This window comes from Sus scrofa, chromosome 3 (genome assembly GCF_054392235.1).
Source record: "Sus scrofa isolate SSC_HxYL_T2T_F1_AM1 chromosome 3, Sscrofa_HxYL_maternal_Yorkshire_Landrace_v2.0, whole genome shotgun sequence".
NCBI classification, from domain to species: Eukaryota; Metazoa; Chordata; class Mammalia; order Artiodactyla; family Suidae; genus Sus; species Sus scrofa.
This window is the reverse complement of record NC_139385.1, coordinates 68,636,368-68,651,521: the sequence shown is the minus strand read 5'-3', so window position 1 is coordinate 68,651,521 and position 15,154 is coordinate 68,636,368. Positions and strand designations below refer to the sequence as shown.

General features: G+C 56.5%; 1 protein-coding gene across 12 annotated transcripts in view; it reads right to left on the bottom strand.

Moving 5' to 3' along the window:
* Window positions 1–15,154, bottom strand: part of FAM178B (family with sequence similarity 178 member B) — a 102,573-nt gene that overhangs the window by 2,927 nt on the left and 84,492 nt on the right. For 7 of the 12 annotated variants that reach the window (XM_085018701.1, XM_085018703.1, XM_085018705.1 and 4 more), the window contains one exon: window positions 13,625–13,750. The exons of the other annotated variants lie outside the window; for them this stretch is intronic. In XM_085018701.1, the coding sequence (XP_084874827.1) occupies window positions 13,625–13,750 (126 nt within the window). The remainder of the gene's footprint in view (window positions 1–13,624; window positions 13,751–15,154) is intronic. 12 annotated transcript variants of the gene reach the window in all.

Sequence of the window (15,154 nt, the reverse complement as noted above, 5' to 3'; positions counted from 1 at the left end):
GCCTGTCTGCTCAGTCTGCTCGTGGCAGGCGCCAGGCACACCCCTCCCCCACTCAGAGGTGCCTGGTGCCTTGCCCCTTCTGTCTAAGATAGGAAGGGTGGCAGGAAGCTACCCCACCACTGTGCCCGAGGCTGATAACTGGCCCTGATGCTGGGCTGGGAAGGGAGAGGCAGGCTCCAAAGACGGCCAGCAGGGCTCAAGCGTGGTGATTAACGGGGCTGGAGCCCCAAACCAGCCAAGCCCCCCCCCTTCCCTGTTCTTATCATCCTCCCCATTTAGAGCACCTGGCAGTGCCCCAAAAATGGTGACAGCCTCTTTGCACAGACCCAGCAGGCTCCTTAGGGCAGGAGCTAGAACCAGTTTGGAGGGCACCAGATACCTCGGAGCCTTTGAGAACTCAAATACCTTGTACAGAATCCTAAGGACACAGGCCACCTGCCCCCCTCCCCTGGTGGCACCTGCCCTGCCCAGGACCCAGCCTGCTCTTCAGCACAACAGCTGAAGCCCACAGGTGGCTGATCCCACAGGCTGGCTGGTTTGAGCGGCACTGCACCTGGCAGAAACAGAGGAGACGCAGAGGGGAAAATCAGGGTGCCTCCGGGGCCGTGCTGCCCTGGGCTGAGGAAGATCAGCCAGCTCCACCTGCTGGGCCCCCAGCTGGGCCACTGCTTCCCACAGGCTCGGGCTCGTTCTGCTTCCCCAGCCTGGCCTTGCCCTAGGGCCGGGGGAATTCGGAACTCCTAAACTCGGCAGTCCTGGCAAACAGCCCTTCCCTGCCACGCCAACCCCTTAAAGCAGGCTCAGGCCTGCGTGCCAGACATTTGTACCTTGACTAAGACACAGCCATAAACACTCAAATGTTAGAGGGAGAAGGGTACTTTAGGAAGCAATCATTTGGTCAACAAATACTGAAGCTCAGTTTTCCCTTGGACCAAGGGAGAAAGGACCCTTCTAGCCTTTAGCGGGGTGAGGTGGGGGGCATGGTGCTGTGCAGCTCAGAAGGCTTCAGAGAGGAAGTGACTAAACTAGGTCTCAAAGGAACAGTAGGATTTGAGGTGAGGATGGCCCTGTGGGGGCGGGGACACAGCTGAGATGACACCACCAGACAGATCCTTGGCTGATGCAAGAAACAGAGGCAGGACTGACCACTGCTGGGGGACTGGCTGGGCTGGAGTGGGGAGCTGGGGGAGGGGCACCCTGGGGACAGGGCTGACAGCAGAGGAACCAGACAGTGGGCAGTGGAGGCCGCTCAAGGCGCTAGAGTAGGGAAACTGGGTTGTGGGGGACAGACTGGGGACACTTGGGGGAAGCAGGCAATAGAATCGGTTGGGATGGAACCCACCAAAGTGAAAATGCAGCTGAATAGCATTATACTTCCTCCAACTTTTTTTTCTTTTTAAGATTATTTATTTACAATGTGTGTACTTTACTCATAGAATGAGATTGAAAAAAAATTTTTTTTGTCTTTTTAGGGCCACACCCTTGGCATATGGAGGTTCCCAGGCTAGGGTTTGAACTGGAGCTGTAGCTGCTGGCCTATACCACAGCCACAGAAACACCAGGTCCAAGCCATGTCTGTGACCTACACCACAGCTCATGGCAATGCCAGATCCTTAACCCACTGAGTGAGGCCAGGGATTGAACCTGAGTCCTCACGGATACTAGTTAACCTCTGAACCACGATGGGAACTCTCAAAGTTTTAAATTAAGTTTGAACCAGACAATGCCAGTTACAACTGTTGAAGACAGTCAGATTTGGGGGGGGTGCAGGGCTGGGGCGAGGGCAGTGACCTTGGAAAGCACCGAGGCCCCTCTCCTTTGAGGGGCATTGAGCAAGCTGACGGTGAGGTGGCAGAGAAGCCAAAGAAAACATCCGAGGGCCGAGGGCCGTGGAGCCAGCGGTTGGTGGCTGGTGGGAGGGTGGCTGGGAAGGGGCCTGTCTGCAGGGGTGGGTGTAATGCTTGGAAGGAGGTGGGGCAGGGGGGAGGCAAGGACCTTTCACTTGTAAACATCTCCGTACCCAAGGGGGTGGGGATGGGAGGAGCTCAGGTGGCAGCCCGGCCAGGCCCCCATCCCTCCTCCCCGGCAGAATTTTCTTCCTAGGAGGGAGGCATGGGGAGGGTGGGCCTGGGATCTGAGGAGTGCCCTGGAGGAAACTGTGCAGTGGGGATTTACTGAGAGAAGAGACTACGCGTGCGCGGGTTTCACAACTCCGTTCTCATGCAGATTCCCATAACTGAATCTGGAGGGAAAATCCCAAGAAAACTATGCTGAATGTAGTGTTTTTTTGTGGGGGTGGCGGGAATAGCAAGGAGGAAAACGGTAGTTCTGAAGAAATGCCTCTTAACCACATTTTCCAAAGGTGTGGGGGGGTGCTGCCCACTACCTGGAAAGGGGCTCTGGAAGCTTCTGTGCACTATGAACTGGGGGCAATCCCTGGAGTATCTCAGTGAGGGAAGGCCCTTTAGGGAAAGACTTTGCTCAAGCTTAGGGCATGAGGTTCCACCTGCGGTCAGAAATCACGCAGAGACAGCAGTGGACTTTGGGGGAAGGGCCTTGCTATCAGCAGCATTGCCTGGATTATCTCCTCTCCTCACTTCCCACGGTTCCTGCGTTGAGAGGCAAGAGAGGGTCCACTCTTGACCAGACAAAGGGACACGCAGGGGCACTGGGGGTACGCAAGGCTTCTTCTAACACCTTCCCCCTGACCCCCCCCCCGACCCCGATCCTCTCCTGTGCCTTGTTTCTGCGAAGGTCAGAGAAGCAAAACATGAGCAGAACCTGGGGCTCTGCAGCCAGGAAGGCTAAACCTGGGTCTCCTCCCTCTGGACTCCCCGGTGGGGGGAGGGGAGCCTGACAGGGGTGGGCGGGAGCCAGGGTAGGATGCTAAGTCAACAGCCAGGTGTGAGAGCTGTGTTTCCTGCTCCAGTTGCGCTGTGACCAATTCCTGAACTCAGCAAGCCCGTTCCTGTCCTGCTGGCACCAGGGAAACGTGGGGCTCTGTCTTCTCTTTCAAGATGTAGGGAAGGGAAGCCCTGCATACAGTGAGGGCTGAGCCTGCTGCCGGCTCCCGTTTCCCTGGGGCTGCAAGTGCAAGGTGGCCCTTCCTCCAGCCTGAGGCCCTTCCAAGTCCCTAAGGGCTGGTGTGTGTGTGTTGGGGGGTAGGGGTCGGTGTGGCTTCAGGGTTAAGAGCAGTGCCAGAGCGCCCTTGAGTGGGGGTTATGCTGGTCCAGGCTTCAGGGGATCTTGTCTTAAGAATGCCCAGCTCCCCCCTCCCCACCCCCACTCAGGCTGCCCAGCGCCTCCTGACTGGGCTGAGTGGAGGCCGGGAAGCCCCCATGGGAAATGGGACCCGGAAACCTCAGTTAACAACTTGGTGAGAGGCAGAGTCTGAGGCAAGAAATGGGACGTGCCTGAACCCAATGCAGACAACAAAGGATCCCTTGCCCTGGCTACCAGCAAGGCCTCCTGCTTCCACTTCCTGGGTCTCTCCCTAGAGTCTGGCAGGCTGACTTTTCTGAGAAGTTCTGTGCAGGATGCCTCTTTCCCGGCTCTAGCGCCTTGAGGCGGGCCCTGCCCACCCCCTGGGGAAGGATGACAAGGCTGGGAGATAGGAGACAGACCCCGGGGCTTGTCACCCACGAGGGGCCTGGGGAGGGGAAGGTCCGTGTCTCCCTTTCTGGCCCAGTTAGTTCCGACGCCAGGAACCGCCAGCCAAGTCTTCGTTTGCAGGGCTTTCGTCATAAGACGAAGGAGAAAAGGGTGAACATTTCCCAGGAACTCCATTCTTTAGAAAATTCCCCTCTAACTAATGCCAAGGGAGCTGCTTGAGGGTTATTTACGCTGAGAAAGGGCACGAAGGGGGAGGAAGAGCATCTCCCCGGAAGCCACTCGCTCTGGCCAGAACACGGTGGTTTCTCCCACCTCGGATCTGCCCAAGACCCCCAGGCTCACTCTTGGCAACCCTTCCAGCCAAGCCCTCTCCCTGGAGGCCGCTGGCAGGGTGGGGACAGCAAACTGTGCCCTCGGTTGGAGGGTCCTGTGGGAGCAGGTCCAGCCAGGCTCTGGGGCAGCTGTTGTAGGGCCGGGGGGGGTGGGGGGGAGAACTAAGGCTGACCCAGGAACACCTGTAGGGGAGGCCAGGGGCTGACTCAGGACACGGCCTTCCAGCAGGCTCCTGGGGTTCAGGGGCTCACACTGCAGGTGTTGCTGGCTCCGGCTCAGCAAGCTAGTCCCCAGGGCCAACTGCTGTCCGGCTCCCTGCCTGGGATGCCAGGCCCCCAGAGAAGCCGCCCTGTAGTTTCGCCTCTCCATGCTCACAGGCTCTGGGGTGGGTGGGTGGGCTTCCTTGGGAGACCTGCATTAGGCCACAATCTGGCTGTGCTGCTCTCAGCCCTGTCTGGAACGCCTGGAGGTCCGGCCCAACCTGACGATCGACCCCAGGAAGAGAATTCTGCCACAAGTCCCGTCATTGCCACATGTGGGTCCTCTCAGGCGCTTTGTTCCCTTGGAGACACTTTAGAGCACACACACATGCTGAAGGTCAATTCTAGAGTCAGGTCTAAGACTAGGTCAAGACTGAAGTCACGCTAGCCTGCCTGGGGCCATTCCTAGCCCAAGGCTAGCTCTGGACCCTGTTGAATTCTTTTCTTCTGCCTTTCCTCCCTTTCTTTCTCCTTTTATCAAGCCTAACCCTACAGCATCACCGCACAGTGCTCTGCATAGTGTCACTTTGAGTAGATGTGGACGTGAGCTTGGGGAGCTCCCCTGACTGCATGACCATCTTTGTAAGGGTTAGGGCTGAAGCAGACGGCTGTACGTGCTCCTTTAAGCGAGACAAACAGTGTGTGTGCAAGCCCTTGAGCGTGGGTGTGTGCATGCACCTGTGCACCGTGCATACTCCTTAAAGGGGGGTTAACATGTGAGAGATCAAGGCACTTCTGCACTGATAGCCAGGGCCCAGGGGCCTGCCAGAGGCAGGACAGAGACAGGCTGAGGCTCCCCACCAGGGAGGGGAGGGAGCAGCCAGCCTGAGCCCCGGGGCTAAAACCACCCCACACAGGCTGGGCAAGTAACAACAAAAACAGTCCTGAGTAATCCTGAGTTGGGCTGTCGAAGGCCCGGGTCAGGAGCCCCAGCTTGGTGACAGATCAAAACTCAGGGGGCTGGGATGTTTGTCGGAGCTCAGGATGAGAGGGGACCCCCACCTGACCTGTCCTGGAGCATGGCACCTACTACCGTCTCTACGATGCTTTTTCTCCCCCACCCCCACAGGTTAACCACATGATTCAGTCCCCTTGCCCAGGCTGCTCCTGCTTCAAGGTTCCATTCCCTGACCTTGGCTTGGGCAAGCACTGATGCAGCAAGCTGAGGGTTGTGCTCAAAGGAAAGCTGAGTTTGACAGTGACTCTGACCAAGACAGGTTATCGGTCATAAGTCCTAGTGAGAAGGAAGTGACAAGGACGCATGACCCATCACTAGGAAATGACATGGTGACACAGCCTAGGGTCCCTGAAAGCACAGGGCGCAGAAGCCAAAGACCAGACATCACAGTCGGGGCCTGCCAAACTTACCATGGAAGTCTGCAAGGGCAGATACTCAATTCTGTAAATGAAAGTGCCTGTTTAGGTGTGAGGGTGGGCGGAGCCCTCATCATGGAGCAGGATGAGGCCAACTGAGGGTGATGAGAGCCAGGCTGGCAGCATCTTGACAGGACCAGGTCTTCCAGCTCAGGGGCTAGGAACGGCCACTGCCTAGCAAGTTGCTCTCAAGGGCCGAGGTGAGTGGAGGGAAGGGATGTCCCTGCTGAGGCTGCCAGAGGACCTTGGGGCCAGCATGTGACCATCTCCACTGATTCCTCCAAAGGTGAGCCCCTTACCTGCTCTTCACTTGAAAGAGACAGTGCTTCTTTTTTTTTTTTTTTTTAAAGAGCTACACCTGTGGCATATGAACGTTCACAGGCTAGGGGTCTAATCAGAGCTGTAGCTGCCGGCCTACGCCACAGCCACAGCAACACCAGATGCTTAACCCACTAAGCAAGGCCAGGGATCAAACCCGCCTCCTCACAGATACTAGTCGGGATTGCTTCCGCTGAGCCACAATGGGAACTCCAGATAGATTATTTTTTTAAACTATTCAGAACTTGGGACTGGCCTCTGAGCAGCCCTGACCCCTGTTCTTGGTAGTGAGGCTAGGGAGAGACTAGGAGACCATGGCACAGCAAGGCCGGGTGGGAAAGAGATGGAACTGAGACAAAAGCAGGAAGGCCAAGGGTTTTTGTTCCCGTGGATCTGCTGCAGGGGGGTCAGCTCAGCATGTGCCCCAGTCCTATGTCTGCAGTGGGAGGAACTGAGGGGCTGCAGACAAACCCTTGCTAGAGAGCTCCCACCCAGCCCACCCTTCCTTCCCAGCTTCCTGCTGGCTATGGGGGTGGGGAGCTGACAGGCAGGGATTGGCTGGCTCTTCCTGCTCCTCCAGCTGGGACTAGAGACCCTGACCCTAGGGGGATCTGGAACGGAAACACAGCTCTGCCGGCTGCCCAGGGAGGGACATGATTCTCAGGGCCTGTGTTTGAGACTCTATGCCTGAGTGTGCATGTGTGCCTTCAGTACACAGGCGCCAATGCTGGAGGGAGCCCAGGAAACCAGCTAGAGTACTGGCAGGTGCTCCTCCAGAGGCTGGACAGGCCCCATGGAGCAGTGGCTCCCTCAAAAGCCATTTCCTCAAAAGCAATGGCTTCCTCTTTTCTCTTCCTTCTCTTTCTCACTCACTGGATTGTCTCCTGGCACGTTGGCGGGCCCAGCAACTGGGAAGCACTGCCCTCCTTATACTTCCCACGGGTGTCAGAGAACAAGGCCGCTGCTCACGGCTGAGGACCAGGGGCATGTGAGGGACACTAAGGTTTCCCAGTGCCCAGGATCCTACCCATTCCTTTGTCCAGTCCCAGCCTCCTGTCCCCTACACCCAGGCCAAGGTGTTGCACAGTGGGGTCTTTAGGACTGACTCCAGGGGAAGAGGCATGACCTGAGCCAACCAATCACTGTGTGCCTGGCTATGTGATTGGCTTAGAGGTGAGCACATGACCCAAGCTCAGCCAATGAGGCTCAACTCTGGGACTCAGGACTCCAGGACAGAAGCTCTTTCTTCCTCCTTGGATAGGGTTGTGGAAAGAAGGAAGTACACCTGGAGTGTCTCAGAAGCAGCCGGAAAGCTGCCTGCGATTGCACCAAGGGCAGAGCCGAGAGATACAGAGAGCAACACTGAGGTTTCACGACACTGCTCCACACTGGTCCAGCTGAGCCTCTTGAGCTGTCCTAGGACCTTTCAGGCACGTGTTTGTGTTTCTGTCACTACAGAGTCCCAGCAAAGATGGTCTGAGAAGGGACAGGAAAGGTGGTGAGCAGAAGAGTCACTGAGAGGGCCGTGGTCTGCCTGCCAGCTGCTCCTCCAGATAGGACAGCAGTGAGGGACCTCACACACCCTTCCTGTTCCGTCAGGTGCAGATGGGAGCTGAGCCCAGGCTGATGAGACGTGGCTCTAAAGCACTGTCCCTCCACCTGCACTCCCAAGGTGGTGGGTGGGCTGGGTGCTGAGGGTGTGGGAGAGTCCCTCACCAGGCTGTACCTGCTTGGGGTAGGCATTTTTTTTTTCGTCTTTTTAGGGCCACACCTGCAGCATATGCAGGTTCCCAGGCTAGGGGTGGAATTGGAGCTGCAGCCGCTGGCCAACAACACAGCCATGGCAACGCCAGATCCTTAACCCACTGAGTGAGGACAGGAATGGAACCTACGTCCTCACAGATGCTAGTCAGATTCGATTCCACTGAGCCACGAAGGGAACTCCAGGCTAGGGTGTTTTTTTTTGTCTTTTTGTCTTTTTTTTAGGGCCGCATCTGCGGCATGTGGAGGTTCCCAGGCTAGGGGTCTAATTGGAGCTGTAGCCGCTGGCCTACGCCACAGCCACAGCAATGTGGGATCCAAGTCGCCTGTGCAATCTACACCAGAGCTCATGGCAACGCCAGATCCTTAACCCACTGAGTGAGGCCAGGGACCGAACCCGTAACCTCATGGCTCCTAGTTGGATTTGTTTCCACTGCGCCACGATGGGAATTCCAAGGCTAGGCATTTTAATGGCAGCCTTGGGGTATGTGGTTGAGACTGACCCTGGACCTGGCCCTCAAAGGTGACTCTGTTCAGGTGTGTGCAGCAATGTGTGGACAAGCCACCGACCAAGTGAACAGACTGCAATGACCATGGAATCCAAGGACAGGAGTGACAGGCCAGGCATTGCCAGGAAGGAGGACCAGTGGGAGCAAAGACATAGGCCTGAGAATGGAAGGTTCTGGGAAAGACGCCCATTGCTTGGAATCAAGTGGTTTGCTCTGCAGGAGAAAAACTGCATGGGTGAAGTAGGGCCATATGACAAAGGCCTTGGATGGTGGGATTGGAATATGATGGGACAGGCGGTCAGGTTGGCAGACAAGTTTTGGTTTTTTTTTTTTTTTTCCTAAGAAAGAATGGGAGGAAGGTGATGACAGAATTGGCCAGGAGGCCTTGAAGGATCAATAGATGGAGGTGGGTGTTGGGTCAGAAGCAGATGAGTCATGCGGGAAGGACCCTTCAGGGTCCTTAGGGGGACTGAGCCTGGGGAGAGGCAGGGCAGAGGGCAGGCCCAGAAGCTGCTGAGGGCTCCGGCTGGCTGGGCTTGAACAAAAGCAGCCTGCAGAATCCAAGCCTGCCCTCCCCAGCTCAACAATATCACTTCAAGCCCTGCTCATAAGGCTTGCAAACAAGCCAGAATTCCTGGGACTCAATCAAATGGCCTGAACCCGGGCCCCATGTGCCTTCAGATGCTTAGAGGTGCCCATTCTGAAGAGACTCGGGGGCCACTCCAGGGCGTGTGATGTGCGGCTGATGCTCAAATCTCCCCTTAGGGTCAGCTTCCCAGAGGTCACCTCTTTGAAGTTTCAAAAGATGTCACATGATCCTCATTTGGAGGAAGTGAGGAGGAACCCACCACAGACCAGACAGAGAGGAACTCAGGAGTCCTGAACACCCAATCTTCATCCTTCAAAATCAGTCAGTTTTTTCCCAACCCTTCTAACCCTGGCCTGACCAAGGTCCTCAGCCCTGTGGGCGTGGGACTCCCTAAGGTGCAAGGAAGTGCAGTGGAGAGGGCAGAGAGGAAAGGGTACCTGCTCCACCTGTCCTTCTAGGTGACACAGGGCAAAGAGCCTGTGCCCAGGCCTGAGGGAGTCCATGTCCCCTTTGCTGGTGCTGCGTGCTGGCTGAGAGTGCAGTGCACAGGCAGGCGCAGAGCTGCCTGAGGGCACTCTCCCATCCTCTCCCCAACCACACCCCAGTCACTTAAGGCAGCTCTTGGCAGGGTCACCCTACACAGGGACAGGCCAGTGCAGGAGCAAAAGCAGTAAAACTTGTCTGTCAACTCTGTTAACACATGGGCATACCATATAGACGGGAAAGGCACACAACACATACATGCACACGCATGCACAAGACACATGCGCGTGCACACACGTGGCAGGCTCATGCCCTTTGCAGAAGATGTACAGAAGTGCAGAGACCCAAGAAAGAGTTCAAAGCATTCTGTGCCTTTGAACAGGGTGAGGTTTCCCCCAGAGCATCAGCAAGCTCAGAGCACACCCGGCCCCTTCATCACCTCTCATGTGCACTTCTACAATCAAGCCTTCCCAGAGCCTCCCTAGCACAGAGACGGACTGCAGGCCGCGGACATGGCCATGTGTATGGCGAGGAAGCTGATGAGGGTCATCTGCAGCTACCAGGCACAGATGGGTGGAGTGGCCTCTTGCAGCTGGGCCCTGGGGGACAGATACAGAACCCTCAGGGGGCCCGAGGCTGTCCGTGCCACAAGGACACTGTCAGGCTATGAGGAGGACATGCCCAGGAGGCAGAGGAGGAAATGGGATGCTTCTTGGTGCCTCAATGCAGCCCCAACTTTGGGATGTCCCCCACTGTGGACCTTAGTGTCCTTTACACCCCGTGAGAGATCATTTACTTCTAGTTACGTTCCCAAATTTCACCAAGCTGGGGAAAAACTTCCATTCCACCATAAAGATCCTGGTTCTATATACCTTCCAAATGCCTGGGGGGAAAAACTGAACCCCCAAATCCTACAACCTAGTACCCATGTTGCAGAAGGCTGGGGAGAAGCTGGGAAGGACAGGAAGTGTGATAAACAACAAATGGCCCATGCAGGGGAGTGTAACAAGACCAAAGCACCAGTCCTCTCGATAAAAGTAAGTCTGGCTAAACACAGTCTGTGCAAGTCAGCTAAAAGAAAAGAGAGAGCCCAGAAAGCCTGGTTCTGGGCTGTACGGCTGAGCTGGTGGCTTTGAGCAACAATGGCAAACAGAGTCCAGTTACATGATGTCTGTCTGCACAGGGGCAGGAAGGACAGTCTCATACACAGTAGGAGGCTGGGAAGGAGCTGGCCTCCTGCAGAATTGGTACCTGTGGGCCAGAGGCAAGCACCTGGAGGCCAGCTCTCGGAGCACATGCCCGCATTAAAGCATCCTCTCCCGCCTCTGACACACAGGGCACCGGCCTCTAGCGAGGCAGTCTTGGTCCCCCGCAAGCATCACTCTGACCTAGATGCTCATTCTCCTCAAACCACTCTCCCTCAAACCAGACAACACAGGCCGCCAAAAACCACCGAGGGGCTAACTTCTTTATCTACAAGCACTTGGAAATGCTCACAGTACTCGCATCATCCTGTTAAGAAGCTAGATGCCTGTTTTCCACACAAGCTCTGCCATGAATTGCTAGGACACTTTGTGACTGTGACCCAGCTAGGACAGATACCCACCCCACTGCAGTCCCCTTCCACCTGCCACTCCCAGCAGGAACATGTTGCCTCTTTTGTTGAACTACTGGTAGTTAGCTTTTCCAGGCAGGAATCTACTAGTAGCTTATAATTACAAACAATGGCTGTGATTGGTTCTCTCATGAGCAGGAAACACTTCAAGGGGCCTCCATCGGAAGCCTTAATGAAACAAGGACATTAAGAGATGAGGGGGCCTAACACAGAGGCTGGTCTGAGGGCAGAGGGCGTGCAGAGGGACACCAGAATCAGGTGGACGAAGAGAGTTTGGAGAGGGAGAAGTGGAAAGGCATTCACTCATTTGTTCACTCATTCAGTCGCCTACTGCCAAACATACCATAGGATTCTGAGACATCAGCTGTGCCCACAGTCTAGCTAGGGAGATGGGTAAGTCAAGGGACAACTGCAAAGCCAGGGGGTCAGAGAGGAGTGAAAGCCAGGCCCTAGGCACCAGAGAGCAACCCAACCAGCCTCTGGGGGAAGAGGCCAGGGGACTCCCAGGGGAAGGAGGAGCTTGGGCCAAGGCCCCAGGCAGATACAGGAGGTGGGTGACCAGGGGGAGCAGAGGCTGGCAGAGTGTTTATCTGCAGAGCTGGAGGAGGGCTGAGACCCGAAGTCTCAGGCAGGAAATCTCCCAAACAGGAGTGAGCAAGACCTGGGGGAGGGGGGAGGGCACAGGGCCCCCATGAATAGGGCCCAGCAGGGCTGCTCCAAGCTCTGGGAAAGGGCTGTCCCTGTTTTCTCTAGACTGAGTCGCCTCGGGCCAGCCTCACTCTGGCCTTAGTTTCCTCGCTGCACCTCAAGGAGAAAGAAGGCAAAGACTTTGAGCTCTGGGGATAAAAGGATCAGGCAGCCCAGACCACCACTTCTCGTAAAACAGGGCAGGTGACGCCGCTGCTCTTTTCGGCTGGTGAGTAGCCCAGTCATCTCTGAAGATGAAACATGCTCGGGCCTCATGAGGAATCAGTGGGCTGAGGTGGGACTGGAGCTGGGCTGTGGGAGTCTAGTCCTAGCCCCGCCCATCCTCTCCAGATCAGAACGGTCCCCAGCCCAGGGGGACAGCACACTTCTTCCTGTGCAAGGCACCTGTGCCCCCCAGCCCAGCCCACCTCCTCCCTGGCCCTCCTCTGCCCTTGGCCACTTCTCTCTCAGGCCAGCATCACTTCCACAGGCTCAAGCCGCAGCAAAGGCCTCTGAGGGCTGTCTCAGCCTCAACTGCCCCTCCCTCTGCCCTGGACCAGCACACCCCATGCTTCTGGAGTATGCAGCTGAGTCATACCGGCCCCTCACTTCCAGTGTGGCAGCTGACCAGGGAGGCACCTCACAGCTTCCTTAACGTGCATGAGAACAGTCCTCAAATATAAAAGGTACCCTCAGCCTGCTCACGCCTCTTCCTTCCCAGGCTGCTGAAGGGACATCTGCTACCAGATGGGCTCTGGGATGAGCCAAATGAGCCCCCTTCCCGCACCCTTCCATCCCCTCCTCTCCTTCCTCCTCAGGCCACAGTAACACCACCTCTGCAGGCAACAGCACCCAGCTCCACAGCACCCAGGGGGCACGCTCTTAGCTTGGCCAGGCCAAGCCTCCTTTTCTCTCATGCCTCCCCTTCTTCGTCTTTTTCCCTTCTTCCAGCCAGGCCTGGGCCTGCCCATCTGTGTGCTGCTTACAGGGACTACCCCCAGGAGCTGACCCCATCTCTGTTCCAGGCCCCCCCCCAAGACCTGAGCTCAGCCTCCATAACCTGGAAATGGCTGGTAAAAGGGAAGAGGGCACGCAGACAGCTCACCCCCTCCTGGTAGGCAGCTGCCTCGTAAATGCAGGAGGCACAACTGAGGGGTGACCTTCCCTACATACTCCAAAAGAGCTGACTACATCTGGGGATTATCACATCTTCTTAATAGTTCATTTGTGTTCATTAAGTAAGTAATTCACTTATCTGATCTGTAGAATGATGCCCAAAGGTTGGCATTCTGGATCATCCACATTCAACATCTGGGTGAGCTTTTGGAATTACCACCTTCCTAAATTAGGATGATGCCTATCTGTAGCCTTCATCCCCAAGTCCCCAGGGATGGGAGTGCTTTCTGGGGTCCACCCCTGCTATCCAGCGAGCTGGGCTTGGGATCCCAGTCAGATTCCCCTACACTGCCACTTCTGCTCCACCCAGGGACCACAGGCTTGACCATTCCACGCCCTACAGCCTGCAGGCTCTGAGGTACCTCACTGCCCCTGACCCTCACCAAAGCATGGCTTTCAGGAAGGCTGAGCAATGTGGCAAGTCAATCAGGGGAGAGACCAAGCACTGGGCCTCAGACCACAGTGGACGGGAACAGGGAGGCTGAACCCAGCTCCATCATGAGAAACAGGTGGCCTCTCGCCTCTGAACGTTCCCTGCGCTGTTCCTTTAGGGAGCGACCTTCCTAGCCCACTCCCCTTGCCAGCACTTTAGCTCCTGCAGCCTCTCTAACCTGTGCTGTGGAGCACCCTACTGCTAACAAGGCCACACCAGCTGCACATGATACAGCCATGAGCCTGCACACCTGGGCCCATGGTGCTCCATGGCGCCTCCACGAGGGGCATGGGCACCAATGACAGGCTCTGAGGAGGTGGGAGGGAGGCAGCTGGCTGGGCCTGACCTGCAGGGCCCAGAGGGTCTCAGGACTGGCAGCCTTCAGGGCCCCAGGCTGTGCAGCACGGATAGCCCTGCCTTCCCCGCTAATCCAGGCGGCACCCCGGTGGAGGCAGGTGGGAGCTGGGTGCTCACCTTGTGATCCAGCTGGGCACTGGCCTTTGGCTGTTGGTCCTGGCCAGGTGGCAAGATCTCAGCACGCAGGTACTGCCCCAGGGATGATGGCCTCATAAGGCCCAGGAGCTGGATAAGTGAGGACAGCTGGGGAGGAGAGGGGAGGCCATCACTCATGAGAGGCCAGGCCCCCTCAGGGGTCAGAGCCCAGGCTCCAGGGCCAGAGCGCTGCTTCCAGGACCCCAATGCATATCCCACTTGGACCCTGATGCACATCCCACTTGGGCCCATGTGGCCCCTTGGAGCCTGCTCCCATCTCTGTCCCAGGAGAGGAGGCTCGCATGCACACAGTGCCTGGTGCAGGGCAAGCAGCCCTTAAACAAGCGAATCGGGAGGACCTCTGCTGGTTCAACTCACGACCCAGGACTGAGCAGCCACTCAGGGTTTAGAAGAACCAAGACCAGCAGACGGTCTCCCCTGTCACCAGGTAAGACCTTCCCAGCCTGAGTTCTGCTCTCACCTGCTGGCCCTCTCTTTCCATTTTACTTGTTACTACCGGGTTTTTAACACCTGATCAAAGGGGAGAGGCTGAGTGCTAGCCCTACGCCCATGGCTATGAATGTGAACGATGATGATGGCCCTCCTCACCCCCAACCCCCTCTGCCTTTTTCCTTCCAAAAAATTTTAAAGCAAATTCAAACATCATATCATTTTACCCATAAAGAACTTCTAACAGAAAGAGATAAGGATTTTTTTCCCCGATGTAATCACAACATCATTTTCCTAACAAAATTACTGAGAATTCCTTATGTGATCAAACACCTATGTCCATATTTCTCTGATTATCTCAGAAATGTCTTTATGTAGCTGCTTTGCTGGAATAGGATTCCCTCAGGTCCTCATGTGGCCGTGTGGTTAATATAACACTCCATCTGCCAGCCACCCCACCCCCACCTAAACTGCCCACCCTCTCTGAACAAATGGGGGCTTGTGGCCTGCCTAAGTCCAGGTGTCTGTCTTCCCGGCCAGCCTGGCACCTGGTTTGGGCAGCCTCAGCTGAGCCCCAGCAAGACCATCAGCTGCCCCAGAGCTAACGTGTGGATGGGGCTTCAGAAGGCAGGCAGTCTCTGATCCCTAGGCCCCTCTGGGGATGCAGAATGAAAGGGCAGGGCCAGGGGAGATGACAGAGGCACATCTCTTTAGATGTAGCAGGTGTAGGCTGACCAAAAGGGCCAGGGCTAAGCCTCTGGCTCAGCTCCCAGCCCGAGCCCAGCCCTGCCTGGCACACCTGGCTTCCTCCCCTGACTCGCCCGCAGACACCTGCTCAGCTTCTCGGCCAGCCTGGACTTAGCCAGACCACAAGAGCAGCTGGGCTGAGCAAGGGTTAGGAGTCAGGACTGGGCCACGGCTCCTGGCAGGGGGCAGGGCTTCTTGGCCTAGTGTCTGATCCCTTTAGAGAGGGAGAGGGAATGTTCTCAGCGAAGAGAGGCACCATCTGGAGCTTCGCCAAAACCAGAGCTGTGCCGCCTTGCACAGGCCTTGCAAGTCTAG